Source organism: Montipora foliosa, unplaced genomic scaffold (assembly GCF_036669935.1).
Source record: "Montipora foliosa isolate CH-2021 unplaced genomic scaffold, ASM3666993v2 scaffold_412, whole genome shotgun sequence".
Classification (NCBI taxonomy): Eukaryota; Metazoa; Cnidaria; class Anthozoa; order Scleractinia; family Acroporidae; genus Montipora; species Montipora foliosa.
Genome location: NW_027179715.1, coordinates 815,001 through 835,066, shown reverse-complemented (window position 1 = coordinate 835,066; position 20,066 = coordinate 815,001). Strand labels below are relative to the sequence as shown.

The window sequence follows — 20,066 nt, the reverse complement described above, 5'->3', positions numbered from 1 at the left end:
GTCCCATTACGCAACAGTTAGCGTGTTGTCGTGTAACAAACACAATTTCTTTATTTAAGTGTTAGAAGGTGCTTATAAAGTTTTTGTTACTATAAACGGACCGTCTTCCGATGACAAATAACTTTATTTAGTTAAATAACTTAATATATGTAGCTGTAGTTATGTAGTTATAAAAGTTTATTTTCCAAATGTCTCGTTCAATGGGTTTTCTAAATTCCGCTCGCGCGCACTGTAAGTATAAAGAACGGAAAAAAGGAAGGAAGAGGAAGACAGTAAAGCTTGGGAAGTGCGTATTACTCTTGAAGAAACGACTTCAACTACCTGATAAAAGAACTAGAGTATCTACCTTTAGTATCACCCAACTGTAGTGGACTAATGCAATTCCTGTATTTTAATTGGCTTCGCTACTAGAGGACTATTATTAACAAATAAATATTTCTTCAACTTGCATTTGCTAACTTTATTATTGCCTTTTCTGTCCGACCAGTTGGGTGATACTATAAAACACAGACCCTTCGCCCTAAAGGGCAACGGGTCAATAGTTCATTCGGCTTCGCCTAGTGATGGGCTATTGGCCCGTAGCCCTTGTGGGCTACGGGTCTAATTGTTACCACAGTCTGGCTATGAACAACAAGTATCGTCTTCTGACATAAACCTGTAGAGCATTTGACATGATTCAGTTGCTCGCTTCATTTCCCTTTCCCGCTGTTCTTGTCGCCCCATCATAAATTTTACTATATATACCACACAAGTGAATAGTGCTCTCCGCGCGTGCTGATTTGCTAACTCGGAAGTAATCTCGGAAGTGATTATCCAAGTACTATAGACCTTATTCATAAATAGCGGTCAATTTATAATTCTTTTGTCGAAGTGCAAATTAGGCTACCAAGCCTCGATACCATACAGTGAATTGAAAAGAATTCTTGCTCGGAAATGAGGCCATGGTAGGCTAATTTGCACGTGGACAAAAGAATTATAAATGTGACCGCCATTTATGACTAAGGTCTATTCACCTCCAATTTGGTGAATAATTGTTAAATATACCAAGTTCACTTAGAGTATGGCAACCAGATTCTACTTTTTGCTCCAGGCCCCTATATCCTGCAGTGGGTCGAGTTCGGATCCAGGCAGTGCCGGCCATGACCGTCGAGAAGATCATTACATTTAACTAAAGAAAAAGTATAACATAGGTAAGGCCATGCTATTAAAATAGGTCAATCAAAAGCTGATAAAAAAGGAAAAGTATTGGAAACTTAGTTTGAGTTAGTTGCAAAGTTGAAATAAGTGAACTTTGAAATTTGTATAAGCTGGTTTATTTAAGCGGACCTTTTCTGGCACTTTTTGTTTGACGCTTTAGAAAGGAGACTGATACTAGGAACCAGGAAAATGACTGCGTATACCGGGTATCCACTCTCACAGGAGCCAATGAATAGGAGCTTGCCTATCCCATACAACCCTTGTTAGTCAACCTTTGCGCGTATCTTCAGTTTTTATTTTTCGAACTCGCCCGAGTTCTTCGGCTCTTCACGCACTGTTTAGAATGGCCAATAAGAATAAAGTTATTGTCAAATGAAGAAAAAAGTTGAAAAAACAATGAAGGCAAATTGATGTAAATGCAAGTCTCCTGCTGAAGGGTTACTTCTAAAAATATATACGCGCAAAGGTTGACTCAAGGATATAGTGCGTAAGGAGTTCATGGGCTCCTGATTCTCAATATTAACCGGGGGTACTGGGAACCAGGAAAATAATATGATAATAAACATTGTTAATTATATCATCAAGATTTTATTTTGGTATCCCTACCATCAATACTTTAGTATTTTCAAAACTTGCGTTCGGTGGATAGCTGTTAGCTGTACTTCCCCATAACACCCACAATCCCAATTGCATTACATCCACTCCAGTGAGAGAGAGAGAGAGAGAGTTCTCTCTCTTCTCACATGGTCTTGTTTTACCTGGTACCAGGTAATTTCTAACGTGTACTGAAGAAGCCCGAAGGGCGAAACGTCTGCACAGTATTCTGAAAGGGGGAGCCGGTATGGCGCAGTGGTGAGAGCACTCACCTCCAACCAGTGTGGCCCATGTTCGATTCCCGGATCCGACGCCATAAGTGGGTTGAGTTTGGGTCCACTTATATACTTTTTTTTTGGGGGGGGGGGGGGGAGGGTGGACAGGGGGGAGGGGTGTAACTGCTGACACATGTTTGGGTCTCCACCTGCTCCGCAAGCTGATTGTTGTTGACGATGTCATTTGAGATACCCACAAATTCATTTCCGCCGCGTTCTGATAATCCCAAAACTTCTGTAGGTTTAAAAATAATGTTTGCTTCTTAAACATTACCGACTTCATTTTTCTTATTCACCACTCCAGGGAACTCTAAATTATGTTTGGAATCTCTCCAGGCTCGAGAAATGAAGCCGTTAAAATGAAGTTGCAACCTTAACTTCTTACGGCCGACCTGAATTGGCCGTCTAATATCCAAGGATACTAAATTCACCTTATCAAGTAAAACACATCAAATAGGAAACACCTCTCATAGAGGGTTAACAGCTTCCACTGGCTTTTAGAATGAACTTGGTTGCCATACAATGAATTAATTCTCTCTAATTTCTTTAATGTTTCCGCAAACTGGCCGCGCGAAAGTTGAGGCAAGAGTCTCTTGCCCCAACTTTCGCGCGGCCAGTTTGCGGAAAATCGTTCCGAAGCTCTTCTTTCGAACAGGAACGCTTGCCGCTACGCGGGCTAAGTGAATGAAGACCAGACAACCGAGCAATACCTTAAATTAGACCCGACCAGGAAGCTGCAATACAGACAGAGACTTTAAGGTGGTTACATCCCTGATATCCTTACAAGTTCTTTTAATTAAACTCAATGACCTGTTTGCCTTGACAATAATGATATCAATATGATCAGAGTTCCCTGTCAATATTCCTAGATGCTTAAAGGGGCTAGGTCACGCTATTTTAGGTAATTTTGTTTTATTTTGTTCATTATGAGATCTAAACGTCAAATCGGCAGAGCAAGAGTCTTTCATTTGCAAAATCACGGCAACATAACAACTGAGAATGATTTTCAAGCTTTGTAAATGACATTTTGATATAGACTGATATAAATTTGAAAAAAGGTGGGCCGACGTTTTTCAAATTTACCCAAATTCAAGCCATTTCAATCCTGTCCAGTTTTGTCCATCCATGTCCCTTCTTGGCTTCCCTGTGTTTTGTTAGAGTTCTTCTATAGTTTTGAACAGTTATTTTGATATTTTAGTTAATTCTATGACCATTCGATCAGTGCTGAATATGCCTAAAAGAGCGTGACCTAGCCCCTTTAAATTCCCTGAACTCCTCAAGAAGGCACTCTGTTGGTAAAAGGCACTTGTTTCCTAGTAATTCTCATAATCTTACTTTTTTTGGAATTAAAATCCATCCAGTTACATTGACTCCAATAGTGTAGTTTGTCTAAGTCCTTTTAATAAAGCACTGGCACCATCCCGAGAAAAATCAATTGTCCAAGCTTAAACAAAGCTTCTCATTTGCATTCTCTATCCATGACCTTATCGACGGATGTTTTAAGATCCTGTTTTGCTAAGGATCAGCTTTACGTGACAGAATAAGATCGTTTTCACTGTCACGCAATAAAAAAATAAATCGAAAACCATCCAGTGGAAAAAGTCAAGAATTCGTGATGTTGTAGAAGATAAATGAAGAAGACACTTCTCCAAGTTTTAGGCCTGTGCGTTTCCCCAAACTTCAGATATTCGTCGAAATGTTTCGCAGAAATTTACAGAGCCCAGTATGAAAACGCCATGTTGTTGTACATCTGTGGTGCACCAATATGGCGGCCGGAAAATAGTGTCAACATCTGTTACTTACTTTGGCTATCTAGGCGAGTGATCATCTGTACTGAACAAACAGCTATTTACCTAATCACTTTCCTAATGCTTTAAATTCTAAAAAGGCTCAAAACCATGAGGTAAATATACATTTCTCAATAAACTCGATCGTCGCCTCGTGTCACGCACCGCTATAACTCAGAAATTCAAAATGCTCTGGTTTCCAAACGAAGCACGCTATTGAGCTTTAAAATTGCAAATGGATACAAATTTACCGCCTCTTATGCCTGATGAGGATAAAAACTTTCTTGGATTTTAGAAAATGATGACGTCACGTGAAAACGATCCATACATCTTTCAGCTGATAATGTATGCCTGTTCTCGATTAGCTGAGACAAGGTCAAATTAAATTGTAATTGTGGATAAACAACTCAATTCTGGACATAAAGATACTAGGCCATAGCGAAAAATCCGTCCTGGTATAATCATTCGATTAAATATAAAACAAAAATATCATTTGGAATATGTGAATAAAATAATTGATGAAAAAAAATGAGCGCACAATGCGGAAGAACTTAAACACACTCATTTTCTTCCGGTGACTTTGATCAAGTGCCATTTTTCATTTTCTCTTCTAATCAATTGCTCCTTTGTATCCTTGGCAACACGGAAGTCGGCACCGTTCCTCTGAGACGAAGCTTGTTTAGATGAGTTGGGCGCGCTAAAGCGGATTCGCGATAGAACGCGTCACATGCACATCAACCAAAACGTAAGCAATGCATTTAAAACCACCCGCGATTTGAGTTTAACTTGAGGGAGATCTTGTCGCTAACATAGAGACATTGGTACGAAATGAGGCTCAATACCCGGATGCCAAAAGTTGATCTTGGCAAGAGAAAGTTCAAGGCGGATGGAGGCTATGGGTGGATCGTGTGCTGTGGCACTTTCATCGTGAATTTTGTGGTCTTCGGCATCCATAACTCATTTGGTGTTTTATACGTTAGTCTACTAGACGATCTGAATCTAGGAGAAATGCAAACTGGTATGTCAAAGCTTGCCTCTCACTTCCGAAATAATTTGCATACGTTCAATTTAAAGCTAACAAATGTGTCGAATAATTAAGAATAGAGGCCGAAACCAAGATTACATCACCTATGCACTCTTGCCGCAACTCCATCGTAAAACGCAGAAGAAATGTCACACACAAAGGCGAAATTGCTGGACCATTTGCTCTAGCGTCACGCCATGTAATTGTCGGGGCTTTTAAGCGCAGTCATTTCTGCTTTTTTTTTTCCTTTAGCCTTTTTTTGGGGGAATAAAATATTCAACGTCATTCACATTACTTATTAATCAGATACCTATCAATCGGTTCCGAGAATGGTGAGTAAGCATTAGATAAGCTTTTACCACATCATGCGTTAAGGCCGGGACACACTAGGCGATAAGTCGCTGCGACAATTCGCCTTGTGTGACACGGTTAATTTCATGAAAATCATTGTTGCTGCGGTAGGATTTTGTCGCCGCGATCAGTCGCATGAATTCAAACCAGTTTGAATTCGTGCGACTTATCATCAGCGACAAAATTAGCGAAAGCAGCGTTGTCGCACCGTCGCTGCGACAAAATATAAATGAACCAATCACATTCCCCCTAATACGAGATCACTGGGTGTGCACCGAACAGTCGTCGTGTCGCAGCGACTTGTTTTGCAAGTAGTACACATGGAGCAACTTGTCGCAGAGACATGTCGCTGCGACTTGTCGCCTAGTGTGTCCCGGCCTTCAATATAATTTTTAAAGTGAATTAACGCAACTAATAACTCCGCTTCTTCCAAGAATTTTTTGAACAAATATGAAAAAAAGGCGAATGCAGAAATTATGTTTTAATATATGCTTGCATTTGACAGTTTTAACGGGATATTGTACTTGTCTCCACATCGTGATCAAAGAATCCTTGTAAATAATGAGTGGTTCAAAGATCAGAAGCTTCGGTGGACTTTGATACGCTGCTTTCAAATAAATATAGTTGTAAAGCGCACGGGTGTAAATTGGGGGGTATACTTTTGTTACTTATTTATTTATTTAAATTGCAAACAAATCAATTCAGCCTACGGGGAAAAGTTTGCTATAAAATTAATATTAGGAGCCATCACCGTACACTGGCGAAAATAAAGAGACAGATATATAGGCAAAGGCAAGGATTTATGAATTTGACAAAAGTTATTTTTAGAAACAGTAGTAGGTTCTTCTTACAGCCTAAACTACACGACCTCATAGGAATCCATCGTAGCCTGGCAACATGGCATCTTTTTGCCTCCACTACTCAACCGGACACTCAGGCTTGATGATTTCTGGGTTGCGGACCAGCGAAGCCACCGTGCCATTTATTTATTTCGCTTTGTTAATGATGAAAAAAAAAATACTTATACATTAACTCTATCATAAAGGGAAGATCAATTCACCAGAGAAACACTAGACCAGCAGGTGGAAAAACCGGGAAACGTGTATCGCCGACCAAGGCAGTGGTGCGACCCTCGGGGTTTTAGGGTCCTCTTATTGAAAGCCACTATTTACAATGCAAATGAAATCAATGCTATCATATACGCCTCCGAAGGCATTGAAGATACTTTCAGCTCGATATAACAATGAACAAAGCTTGAGTTGTGAACTTGACGTAAATGCCTCACTCTCTTAAGGGCCCACTGACGTATTTTTTGGGGTGCGTTGATAAGGATGTAATGGTTAAGTAATTTGAGATAATTTGGCATTATTTTGGTCATTTTCCAACTTTTGTAAGCCAATGACCCTAAATATGACGTCATCATGCCACGCCCATGGTCACGTGACTAATAAAAGAAAACTGTAAATTTGTCTCCATGCTACGCAATTTGGGTATTTAATCGGTGGTTTGATAATTTGTATTCATTTTTGCATCCAGCCAAGCATGGTTTTCTTTTTATTTTCAAAAATGTTCTTTTTAAAGACATAAATGATACTGAAATACCCATACATTTTTGAAAAAAGATGATTTGAAAAAATCAATGCTTCGCTATATTCTGTATTTGGGGGTGAAACGTGCCATGTAAAAGAAAAGTAATTCAATATAAAGACCACCGGAAATTTAGCTTTTTCTCAAACCGGAAGTCAGTTCGTTTACGCATGCGCAGTTTTTCTGAGAACGACCGCGAGGAAAGGCGAGAAAAAACCTTCGATGGAAACAACAGTTCGTGTGATGACTTTTGCTTGTGAGTGGGTTTTCTTGTCAGCTCATGATATGATGACGTTAGTCACCGGAAGTAAAATTTCACTTCCTTAGCAACGCGGGAAAAATCCGTCTGTGGGCGTCTGCGTCTGTGCGAGCTTCACCGTCGCCAGCTTCGTATGGACTTGCCTATATTGAAAGGATCTCAACAAAGAGGCTGTGAAGTTATTACACAACGTTTCCCTCCCGCAGCTAACATCACAGGGAATCCCAAGAGCATATTTCATTATTTAACCAATAAATTATTAATTTATTTTATGGAATAAATCAACCTAAGTTACGTGTCAAGGGAAGGCCACATTAGTTCTGAATCATCGTTTCACTTCGATTGTAGAGTGTTATCCATTTCGTGTCATTAACTTTTCCTGAATGGACACTAACAGAGAATTGGTCGTTCGCAGAGAGTCTGCAAAGATATCAAATTACTACGAACTGAATTTAAACACTGAAAATATTCGTGTTGTGCTTTTCAAAACTGGTGCAGGTAACCCAGACATTTGTGACAACATATAGGCACAGCTCTTCTGCTTACTAACTAGCTTAAGTCGCCAGTTACGGAAATAGATTTACATGTATATACCGCACATATCAAAAGCTTTACTTTTCATGTTTGTTGGCAGCATGGATTGGTGCCATGGCAATGGGCTTAAATTTCTTTTTTGGTCCCATAACAAGTGCTTTGTGTGATCGTTTTGGGTGTCGAGTGGTTTCGTTTGCTGGGGCTTTCTTTTCTGTTTTGGGACTATTGCTGACATCCTTCGTGCAGGAAGTTTCCAAAATGTACGTCACGTATGGACTGGTCTGGGGAGTAGGTTCCAGTCTATCGTTTGTTTCATCAATCGTTGTTCTGGGACAGTATTTTAAGAAACGATTAGCCTTGGCCAATGGCATTGCTACCTCTGGAAGTGGGGTTGGATCGCTTGTCGCCGGTCCCGTCATAAACTTCTTACTGCAGACAGTTGGTTGGAAAAGCTCAATGCGTATTCTAAGTGGGTTCGCGGGTATCTTATGGATGGCTGCTTTGCTGTTTAAACCCAGAGAAATCGATGATGCGGACCGGAAAGAGCACACTAAGCTATTCGACACATCAGTATGGAAGAATAAAGCCTACGTCTTATGGGTAACAACTGTCGCTTTGTTCCAGTTTGGATATCTTGTTCCTTTTGTTCATTTGGTGAGTTACATTTGGTGGCCGAGCACAGTTTTCAAGTACCTATGCCTAATTCACCATTATTTTTTACATATTTATGATTGTACGTCCGTTTTTTGCAAAAGTCAAAGTTAACCACACGAGGGTTTATTGTAGATGTTTGGGTAAGGCTTGTGCTGTTGCTATGGCAACTGGGCTGGTTAAAAACAAGGCTTAAAAAATGGTTTTTGTTGATTTTAACAGGCTTTATACATTCTTTTCTATATGTTTTATTTTTACTCATTAATATTTATCAGATATTTATATTCAGATTTGCATCATTTACACTGAAGAAAGCAGAAGTTTCTGCCGAAACACCGTCTTTGAAAGTAATGACAATGATGATGATGACGAAGCATGTTTTAAAACTGGAAACTTTAATTATATTCAGGATGACGCCAAGTATACCTTCATTTGGTTCTCTACTCTGCACCGAGAGGTTTTTCTCCGGGTACTACGGTTTTCCCTTCTCCTCAAAAACCAACAGTTGATTTGATTTGCGTTGATTTGTTGATTTCAGTCTACAGTGTCCCAATTACACTGCAATTAGTGCTCCAGCGCTAGAAGACTAGACGCTTCAATAAAGTTCCTTTCCTTTGTCTCCAGTTTATCTCCATTTCTAAACTCACAATTAAAGTGCCATGCTGTTGAACTGTATGCCGGCGAAATTTGGTAATATGAAGGCTTTCTAAAAGACATAACTGTATTATTGCTGGCATTGTCTAAATGTCACGGTTCCAACATTAAATTGTACTATTCTTGAAACCGCGCGTGTTTCCAATTTATGGGTTTCTTGTAGTCGTTCTAGTTATTCGGGTTGCTTTCCTTTTCGTAATATAAATGTAAGGAAAATGAATCGGTGACGGTACTATTACTTTTCTCTGCAGGTAAAATTTGCGGAAGACTTAGGAATTCCAAAATCTAAAGGAGCCTGGTTGATTGGGTTTCTCTCAATTACCTCAACAGTTGGTCGTGTATTGTTTGGCAAGTTATCTGACATGCGATATGTCAACAGGCTTTACTTGTATCAGTTTGCTGTTCTTTCTATCGGAGTGATAACTGCCATGTTTCCACTAGCGAGGAACTACCCTGGTCTGGTCGGATGTGCAGTAATGTTTGGTTTCTTTGATGGCTGTTTTGTTGGACAAGTTGCAGTCGTCACTGCCGATGTTGTTGGACACGAAAAGCTGTCACAAGCGGTTGGAAACATGTTTGGAACTTTGGCGATTCCTTTGAGCTTGGGTCCCCCACTTGCAGGTAAACTATTTAACAAATTGATGTCAGTTTTTCATGCGTCTGTTCTGTTATTGATCATGAATTTCGTCATAACATTGTCAAAGTAGCTGTGGCAGAGGGGTCAAAATTAAGGCAAAACACAAGAAGAACGCGAGACAAAAATGCGAGAAACTTCAATCTGACGCGAGCAATATTGCATCATTATTGCATAAATTATAAATTTGTGTGTCTGTCCGCTTATTGACAATAAAAATTAGCCAATGAGCGCGCGAGAATTTTTGCAGTCAATGTAAAATTGTTGATTGATTGCTTCAGTTGAAGGGAGCGCTGTATAGACCTTATTCATAAGTGGCGGTCAATTTATAATTCTTTTGTCGAAGTGCAAATTAGCCTACCAAGCCTCGATACCCTACAGTGAATTGAAAAGAATTCTTGCTCTAAAATGAGGCTTGGTAGGCTAATTTGCACGTGTACAAAAGAATTAAAAATGTGACCGCCATTTATGAATAAGGTCTATGGCGTCCATTCTGCGGAGGGGCAGGGGATGGGGGTATTAGTTGATCGGAGGATTGGGTTTAGGCGTCAACGCCGGTTGTCCAAATATTCCAGTCGGAGTGAAGCAAGACGGATGATTCCATTTTACTTCAACCAAGATTTCCGGAGACGGTAGTTATCTCAGCCACTAACTGCGCTTTGAACAATTTGTTTCTGAGCAATTTGGTTCGTAGCAATCACTGCTAAGGCGGTGGTGATCTTAATTCTTTTAAAATAACAGGTACTGTTATGAGCAGTTTTGCTCATCGTTCTTTACCCACGCGACCTGTTGGTTATGAGGACGACTAGAAACATGTCGAGTTGGACGTAAAAGCTTATGCTTAAGTCACACAAAATCCTGCATTTGGGAGTACTTATGCTAGTCACGACTTTGCTAAAATAAATCTGACACCGGTGACGTTTAAGTGCTATTATGATCAAAAAATCACTTCTTTTTTTTTTCTTCAGATTTTGAAAGTGTGATTGCTCAACACCCGAGTGCCAAAATTTTAAGCTTTGATTTTCATCCAAAGGCTATTTACTTTAAGTGTAAGTTTTGGTTTTTGCGGTCCGCCATTACTCACGTTCCAAACTGACCGAATAGACATCAGAGGGTTGGATCTAGGGAAAAGTGACGTCATTTACTCACTAGCTTAATATATGCATTATATATGCAAAGCATGGGTTTAAAAAGTCTGAAAGCGCGAAACTCCGTGCTGCATATTAATTCGGCCGCATACACATGCATTGCATTCTTAAAGGGGCTAGGTCACGCAATTTTAGGCAATTTTAGGCAATTGCAGCACTAATCGAATGGTCGTAGAATTAACTAAAATATCAAAATAACTGTTCAAAACTATAGAAGAACTCTAACAAAACACCGGGAAGCCAAGAAGGGACATGGATGGACAAAACTGGAGAGGATTGAAATGGCTCGATTTCGGTAAATTTGAAAAACGTCGGCCCACCTTTTTTCAAATTTATATCAGTTTATATCAAAATGTCATTTACACAGCTGGAAAATCATTCTCAGTAGTTATGTGGCCTTGATTTTGCAAATGAAAGACTATTGCTCTGCCAATTTGACGTTTAGAGCTCATAATTAACAAAATTGAACAAAATTACCTAAAATAGCGTGACCGAGCCCCTTTAAACTATTGAGTCTTTGACGTCATTTTCTCCTCAATCCAGCTCTCTCAAGATTTTAAAGTTAGTAATGGCGGACCATTAAATAGGAAAATTCCAGTTACAATAAACGGGTGTCTTTTTGAAATCAAGGCTTAAAACTTCGATCAGTTACTGTTTAGTTAACATAGTTTTGAAATCCAAAGAAATTTTTTTTTTTTGGTCATAGTAGCACTTTAAAGATATTTATTGCAAGTTCCTGAAAAATTTCTTTAGGATTGTAAAGGGATGTCTGTTATAGGATTATATCAAATTATTGCTAAATGTTTTCATTTTCACTGCTTTCGATTTACAGAACCTTCTGTAAAAAGAACGAAGAATCAACACCTCCATTCATTCTGGTTGCAGAAGGGATAATTATTAGTTTTGCATTTGACATTTTGGCGACCTGTGGTTAAGATTTTGGAGCGACACTGACGATTTCTTTTTTTTTTCTTCCATTTTATTTTCCTTTGATGGCAATGACCTTGCAGCTAAAAAAATCGAGTTTGAATTTTGTAGACGTAATTGAATCAACCCCTGAAAATTGTTGTCTTTATCTACTAGTAGTCTGAACGGGTCGTTGGTTTGAGGTTCCCCCCAAAAGCGCCTGAAGGACGGTCACCACGATCATTAACTTTGAAAAACTTGTTCTTTTTCCAAGGTTGGTTGCATGAAGGACTTGGCTCGTATAATGAAGCATTTTATGTTTCTGGTTCTGTTGCTATACTTTCTGCTTTGTTGGTTTTTGGTGTTGGCTACATGAGCAGAAAGGACAGAAACGCCATTCTTACAAGGAATAGAGAGCCTACACGCGGCTCAAGCGAGTGCAGTAGTAGTACATCGGAGTTCGGATTAAAAGATGTCGAGACCCAACCTATATTACATGAAGACTGTGAAGTGAAGGGAAGTGAAATTCCTGGTGGCATACGAATAAGGGATCTGCTGCTAGTAATAGATAGGGAGACAGTTTTATGATACAAGGTTAGCTAAGCTTACGGGTATGCTTGACATAGCCTTCACACAGGCTCTCCGAGCGGTTAAGTCGGTCAACAGCTGGGAAACTGGATTGATTGTTGACCGCGCACCAATCGACGTACGTAGAGCCTGTGTGCAGGCTAGTTGTTGAAACAACATTATTGCAGATCATGATATATCTGTAACCGACTGAGGAATGGCGAAAGAGGAAGTTCTATTTTCCTCTTGAGCCCACAACCACGTCTGAATGATCATTCCTTGGCTAAATTCTCTGCATATTATCAATATAATAAGGTCGGTCAGTTTTTGTCACCTTTCTCATCACAGACTGAAGTGATTATGAAATACAGCAATAGCACCAACAGGATCAGGCATCACATTTATTGATGCAAGATCAAGACTAATACCCCATTTACACCAAACCGCTTAAACACGTTTTAAACACGGTTTCAAAGTGTCTTCTTTTTAAATCACGCATACTGACTTTTGTCGACCACAAATTTAGCAAAGATCAAAGCATGTATTGAAAATCACCTGAATTTCATGTAAAAGCCAGTCATTCCTTTTTCTGCGACTCAGTTTCATTTTGTTAAACCCAGTTTAATTAAACATGTCACTACATATTTTTCCCTATATAGTTCGGGGCGATTTTATAGTGCGCAGAACTAAAACGAAAGCAAAATTACCTCCAGCACCAAAATTACGTAACAACCATAAACGAATTAATACAGCAATGAGTAAGCAAAAAACTGATTCTAATACGGACGGGATTTAAGCGCACTATCCTACACGTTCAATTGAGTGCTTTCAATGATGACATCAGTCTGAGCCAAATGTAAGCTTTTACCTGTATCACTTATGAGAAGAGTGGCCCATAAGGCCTCAACTAAGTCAGATAGTCGATCATTATCGAAGGGTCAAAAACGATTGCGATAAGTGAACAAATTCGTTACGTCGTCCAGCCTGCGTAGCTTGTAATATTATTGTGCGCGTGAGAGCTATGCAAGCAGCTTAGAGACAAGAAACGATAGCGAAAGCTGTGAAGGATGTTACCATTGGTGGCCCACCCTTCAAAACACAACTCTCGCGAACACTTCAACCTGTGAACAGGATACCTCTATGTAAAATATTAAATCCGAAATGTTCAGCTTAATACTGAGGCAAATGACGGGCTATCAAAAGTTAACGAATTCCGACGACCTCGCCCCAACCCCTTTCCTTTGGAAAGCTTGTCATTCAGGAGCAAGTCGAAAGCAATTTTCTCCGATTAACACAATACAGAACCTGTTTGCAAGGCTACGGACACTCTTGCTAGGTACGCAGCTCTAAACACGATATCGAAAGGGACGGGGCCTACATGCAAAACAAATGCACGATGGCGCACAGCGGCCACCAAGTGAACGTCAAAATCTACATCCCTTCTGTCCAAACATCTTTGCCACTTTATTTACCTCTTGACACGTTTTCCTCTTAAAGGTAACCGTAATAGCAATCTCCAAATAAATTAATAAAATAAATAATTTCATCCCTAATTAAAGACATTTTCCAATAAAGTTAAATTATTGCAGACCTTTTTAGAAAACTTTAGAAGTTTCAGTTTAATTACATTAATTTGTTGGTTATGCGTTTCAAACAAGCCAATAGTTTCAAATTTTCGTCTGTTTTAAAAATTAAGTTAGGTTTTCCAAACAACAAGATTGTGAGATGAAGTAATTCTCGATCGCCCTCGTTTCGGATTGAGTTGACATTGCTGACCTCCACTCACATCATTAGAGTACCGTTTCCCTACTGGCAATAACAAGTGCGTCGAGTGATGGCAGCCCCACTAAAGCAGATGACTCACTTCCGTTCACTAAGCTCTGTTCACACAGCTCTGTTCTTTTACTTGAACTTGCAGTGAAGGAAAACATTCTTCGCTGTCGACGAACCATGTAAGAAACGACGAAGAGAAGAAGGGATGATGCAATTGCAAAACTACCGCAAATAAAGAAGGCTTGATGATACGAACCAAAGGCTTCGTGAAGCCAGCCTGGAAAACGTGGAATGGAAAACAAGATAATGAATAATAATAACAACAACAACAATAATAATAATAGCAACAATAATAACAATAATAATAATGGAGCAAAAGAAAAGGAGGCCGAGAAGGTTGAAAAGTATCAAAATCTGGCCAGAGAATTGAGGAGAATGTGGGAAGTGAAAACCAAAGTCGTACCAGTTGTATTGGGGGCTTTAGGAACAGTGCCGTTGCGACTGAAGGGTAACCTAAAGGGCATAGGAGTAGACACATCAATTACCTTAATCCAGAAGTCTGCATTGCTGGGATCAGCAAGGATACTGAGAAAAGTATTGGAAGTGTAAAGGACAGGGAAAAGAAACATTTTGGTGTTCCTTGGCAACTTGTTGTTGCCCGACACCACAATTTTACCCGTCCAGCTGTTAAAAACTTTATTTGAGGTCTTTAAACAAACGTTAAGACTTACAACATATAAATGATTTTAAAACTGTGTTAAACTACAAAATACTAAATTAAGGTTCGCTTAAAAGTCGAAGAGGCATCTATCAACAAAGCATTCCTTAAACCTGTCTGTTTCTGACACTTGGGATATTGTAAGGTTGGGATCTACTGCGCAGGCTCTGCTTTTACGAGTGGGGAGAAAGATCCTGCAGGGGGTGCGACGGATTATCCACAATACTACTCCACAGCCTTAAATCCCTATCTTTGACAACCTGTTTGAGAGATGTTGTATATTGAATATACCCAATCTCAATGCTCATTTCTCTAGCCTATCAATTTGACTCAAATACTTACTGCAAGCAGCAACACCCCAAACTCGAATGCAATAAGTAAAGAATGTTGTTGTTGTTGTCGAATATACTATAACCATTATTCTTCCACACTCCGAGGATAAGCATACGCTTAAGAGCTCTTTCCATCAAGTCATCAAAATGCACGTCACAGTTGGTAGGAGTAACCTTCAGATACAACACACGTTTAATATCGATAATTTCATCCGGACGGAGCAAGGTTGTTCTTCCTTTTACGACAAGTTTCTTGGTTTTACACAAATTAAGTTTCATTAAATTCTTCACAGCCCAGACCTTAATATTTTCTGCCTCCCTATAGGCATAGTTACTGACATTAGTCCCATCCAGATATTTTGGGAAGTGGGACTTACATCATTAACCATGATAGTAAAACGTACGGGCCCCAGAACAGTGCCCTGGGGCATGCATTGATAGCACCATAACCTGCCTGGTGTACCCATTGTTTACGATCTTTCAGAAAGTCAATATCCCAGTTGACAATATAGGGATTTATATCAGGCGCAGCCTTGAGCTTATCAATCACTATTTTATGGTAACAAACAACAGCAACACTTTATTTACTCTTTACACTTAATACACATTTGCAAATACTGTAGATTAAAATATATAACAACGTATGGAGAAAGAGATGTGTGGTCATGTGTATAAAAGTCGAGTCAGGGGGACAAATGAACCTTGCGGTTTTCGAGTTCCCCCCCCCCCCCCCCCGGGCCTGTATTTTACGTGCAAAACGAATTAAGAAGAGGGGACTCAAAGACTCAAAAGAATAAAGTGCAAACACAGAGAGACAGACTCAACTATATGAGCAGTGAATATTAAAAAAGAATTAATATTCAAAATTTTACATACTTCCGAAATAACAGAGAAGAGATACAGCTTTAGTTGTCAGTTTAGAAATTTGGTAGATATTAAGATTTTTTAAAAACAACGCGCGCTTTGAAAAATTGCCGAGGGAAGGTTTGCTTCTGTTTGCTCAGTTGAGGAATTTATTTTAGAACAAGAAAACAGAAATACCACTCAAAAAACTGAACGAGATGTACGATTGCTTAAACGACTTTTGAAAATGAAGGTCGAAGACAGGAAAATGGAAGTTATTCCAGCGGTTGAGCTGAATGAATACTGCATACATCAATCAATTTATCATCTCCGTCCGCACTAAAGACGGCAATGAATAAGAGCCGACTTTCCTTCGAAGTTTAGTGGTTAGCTTGGAATGACAACTGAAGAAAAAGGGCTAATCCGCACGCATAACAAACGACCTCCCCAAGCGGCCTCCGGGGACGAGATAACAAATGACCTTTTTTAACTCAGGTCAGCATTATAAATGATATAGAATAAAAATGAAGCAAATAACAAGATAATGAGGAAAAGTAAATTAGTTTTAATATTTTAGGTAGGAAGTGTGTGAGGACCATCGCCAAAGCAGTAGCTGCTAATTATCTATTGGATGATCCCAAGACGAGAATAGATCGGTTCACACAAATAAAAATTGATGCAGGCATCTCCGCCTATTCATACAAGTTGGGATAACAAGAATAGAATTAAAGAAACTTCATGTCACTTATCGTCGTACCTGCTACAGGAGCGCCCAGGATCATGGGAATGGCAACGACACCAAACATGTTTCCGATGGCTTGAGAGAGCTTTTCCTTCCCGGCAATTTCACCCGTGATCACGGCAACCTGCCCCACAAAACATCCATCGAAAAATCCAAACACGAGCGAATACACCACGAAACCCGCGTAACTCTCCGCAAATGGACATATAACAGTGCTCATTCCAATAACAAACACCGATAATTGATACACGTGCAGTTTGTTAACACGTCGAAGTTCGCAAATCTTTCCAAACACCACACGCCCCACCGTAGACATGATCGACAAGAAGCCAACAAGCCAGGCCCCTTTCGAAGGCGGTACACCAAGATCATCTGCGTATTTCACCTGCGTGGGATAAAATAAGACGATGTTATACTCATAGACCATGTTATCAACCATACCGTACCCTCTCGGGAAACACTCCTCGAGTTGCATTCCCTACTCTTTGCAAACAGTGCTTTAGCTCTTAAACCTCTCAGAAAAATTATTAGCATGCTTTATTACTGCTTGCAGGTGGTAGATTTTGTTGTTATCGCGAAAAAGACTACACTCTCCCTCTTTCTTCCGTCCCACACCTCCTCGTTTTATCACCCGTTCCAGACCTATCCCACGTGCTTCCAATTCCTGGATTTTACATGACGTCATGGCCGCCATGTTGGTTTCCCCAAACAATGAAATGGCGGCCATGTTGGTGTCCCGATCCAATCCTCCGGGAATTGAAAGCTATTATTATGCTAACGTCTTCTTTTGTTTTCGTTGAAAAACATGGCTGTTGATCACGTGAGTGAAACCCAAGCATAGGACGTCTAACGTGTTTCGCGAAAACAACACTATCTATCTGACTGTGGTGTGTCACCTTGCTTTTTTTTGTTTCTCTTTACGTTTGTGCGTATGCGTGAGGGGTTGGCCACACCGGGTTGGTGTTATAGTGTGTCACTATGCTTTTTTTGTTTTGATAGAGTGCTTTAATGCTGGTCCAATTTCTCAGAGTGAATATCGAGCCAGCCGGGGTTTCGAAACCTGAATATACTGCACAAAATTCCACCGCATCTTTATCGGGTCAACTTAGAACTAAGGACAAGTAGGAGACGCATGGTGGTGGGCAGGAATTTGGAAGGGATTGCCTTCTGGAGTCTACCTCCCCTTTGTGATAGGAACGTCGCATTTCGCTTTATTAACAGCAAAACATGTCACGTAGAAACTTACAAGATGAACAAAAGGGACTGGATATCCAAACTGAAAAAATCCTATCGTTAAGACCCATGTTAAATAGGTTCCATTTTTCCAGATGGAAACGTCACACAATCTGCTACACCGCCTTGTTACGTGATTACTGCCACGCTTTGCATTTCTTAATGGCCTATAAAGAAAGCACGCTACAGCAAGGAACGCTGCCACACCACTGAGTATGCGAAGAGAATTCTTCCAACCAATGGTTCGCAGAGAGTAGTTGATAGTGGGCGAGGCTATTAATGAACCAACTCCACTTCCGCTAGTGCCTACTCCATTCGCTAAAGCCAGTCTCTTGTCGAAGTAATCACCCAGTATGACAATCGAAGGTACAAACGAAAAGCTCGACCCTACCCCCCAGAGTAGTCCGTAAGTGATGTACATGTAATGCAGGTCAGTGACAAATGACGTGAGAAACAGTCCACTGACTGACAGAACGGCGCCAATCAAAGCAACCTTGCGACAGCCAAACCGATCACACAAAATACTGGAGAGAGGTCCACAGAGGAAGTTCAGAGAAGCAGCCATGGCACCCACCCAAGCTAACAAATGAATGAGATATTAAACAAATTAACAAGAAGTTCTCACGGTTGGCCGGGTTGCTCGAAGCAGAGAGTTAGCGGTATTGTTATATCCAATAGGATTTTGTCACACCTAACAAGAGGTAATTTGCTTGTCTGGGTGGCATGACAAAGTCACACGGTGGACGGGGAGTTTTTTGCCGGACAGCCTACAACGCGACGTACAGTTTAACACCAATAACTATAGACGCGCACCACAAAAACTAACCATGTATAGGTACGCGCTTGAAAGCTACCTATCCGGTTTTTGGGGCTGTTGGGTCCTATTGCCAGTTTAGGATTTATTCCAAACGAGAAACGGTTCGGGTATCTGGCGAGATTTTACAATTGCAAAGTTTGCATTTATGTCACTCTATAGAGACAAATGAAATTTAGCAAAAATATCTCTCTATACGGGTATCTGCATGGGCCATTAAACCGCATTGACCTTATTATAAAAATAGGACCATGACTTTTCTAAGTGTTAAAGTTATCTGGAAAAAAAATTGTTGTGGAATTTGGAGTGCATGAACTGGAGCAGGGTCAAAAGCTGACGAATTTGACTGCGGAATCAGCGCGCCCGTTTTTGTCTTTGAGATCTGGGGCCGGTTGCTCGAAGCCTGGTTAGCGCTAACCGTTGGTTAAGAGGTATCAAAACCTATAGGTTTCCATGGTATTTAACGCTGGTTGGCGCTAACCATGCTTCGGGCAACCCGGGGCTGGTCAACACATATGTAAGGCACGAATGTTACAGACCTGCCAACCCCTGATAAAGGAAAATCTGGAGACCCATGAAAAAAAATCTGGAGATTCTATAAAAAATAGTTACATTCTATTTTTTTCCCGATCAAGATTAAACAAACCCCTTTTCCATCGAGGAAAGTCATTAACAGTTTATTTAAATGTTTTATTTGTGTTCCCTGTTGTAAGAAGATGCAGCTTTCTTTGATCATTCTAATAATTTCAATTTATGGCACAAGCATTCCTCGTTAATTTCCCATTTTTATTCTGATTCAACAACTTAAATCATTTCAGAATGATCTTTCCCAAAACCCGTGAAATTGAGGAGCCTTGTCTTGAGACCGTGAGAAATGACAAAAAATCGTGAGACTCACGGCAGAACCGTGAGAGTTGGCAGGTCTGAATTGTTAGGTCGTCAACCAAAAAACTGTATTTTAGTCGTTGCGTGATTGAAACTGACGACCACTCTGTCACGTGTACAAACGTTGCATGACATGACAGAGGAAGCCCAAGGAAGGTTTGATTCACAGAGATTTAATGAAAAAGGCTCTGTCATTCTCAAAAGCCTACAAGAGGTCTAAACAAAAATGTTCTTCAATGTACAAATCATTCGGCCAGCTTCGCTTTGAAGTTCACAGACGATGGCAAAGGTAAGTTTTTTTGTTGGGAATTGTGACCACAGTAACAACGCAATCGATGTCTTTCTGGTGCGATCGACAGCTCCCGTGATTCTGGGCGTGCATCTAATTACGAGCATTTCTGGAAATAAGTGAATGCTGCTAGACGATCTTGTTATGGTATATTTTAGAATACAATGACCTGAAACATTTGGGGAAGTCGCCATCTTAATCGACGATTACGTATACGCTGTTCGTATATGGACGTATATGGACGTAACCTCGACTTCCTAAGAAAGTAG

General features: G+C 40.1%; 2 protein-coding genes across 3 annotated transcripts in view; one reads left to right on the top strand and one right to left on the bottom strand.

The window, feature by feature from the left end:
* Positions 1-1,061: 1,061 nt before the first annotated feature.
* On the top strand, positions 1,062-12,756 carry LOC137988251 (monocarboxylate transporter 10-like). 2 transcript variants are annotated; one of them, XM_068834294.1, is made up of 4 exons: positions 1,062-1,190; positions 7,709-8,262; positions 9,165-9,534; positions 11,876-12,756. In XM_068834294.1, the coding sequence occupies exons 2-4, from the start codon at positions 7,723-7,725 to the stop codon at positions 12,187-12,189; spliced, it is 1,224 nt and encodes a 407-aa protein (XP_068690395.1). In that variant the 5' UTR covers positions 1,062-1,190; positions 7,709-7,722; the 3' UTR covers positions 12,190-12,756. The 2 variants fall into 2 exon arrangements, with proteins under 2 accessions (XP_068690395.1, XP_068690394.1); XM_068834293.1 differs by lacking the exon at positions 1,062-1,190 and adding an exon at positions 4,506-4,871.
* Positions 12,757-12,896: 140 nt separating this feature from the next.
* LOC137988252 (monocarboxylate transporter 10-like) overlaps positions 12,897-20,066 on the bottom strand; it is a 14,283-nt gene continuing 7,113 nt past the window's right edge. The window contains exons 3-5 of the mRNA XM_068834295.1: positions 17,823-18,388; positions 16,592-16,961; positions 12,897-14,218 (exon numbers count right to left, since the gene is read on the bottom strand). Of these exons, the coding sequence (XP_068690396.1) occupies positions 13,959-14,218; positions 16,592-16,961; positions 17,823-18,388 (1,196 nt within the window). The 3' untranslated portion in view covers positions 12,897-13,958. The remainder of the gene's footprint in view (positions 14,219-16,591; positions 16,962-17,822; positions 18,389-20,066) is intronic.

Bases quoted from the DNA above. Each gene is read 5' to 3' on its own strand.
- LOC137988251 (XM_068834293.1), top strand. From the start codon at position 4,682: ATGAGGCTCAATACCCGGATGCCAAAAGTTGATCTTGGCAAGAGAAAG. The intron at 4,872-7,708 runs GTATGTCAAAGC...GTTTGTTGGCAG, and splicing joins TCTAGGAGAAATGCAAACTG to CATGGATTGGTGCCATGGCA. The intron at 9,535-11,875 runs GTAAACTATTTA...TCTTTTTCCAAG, and splicing joins CTTGGGTCCCCCACTTGCAG to GTTGGTTGCATGAAGGACTT.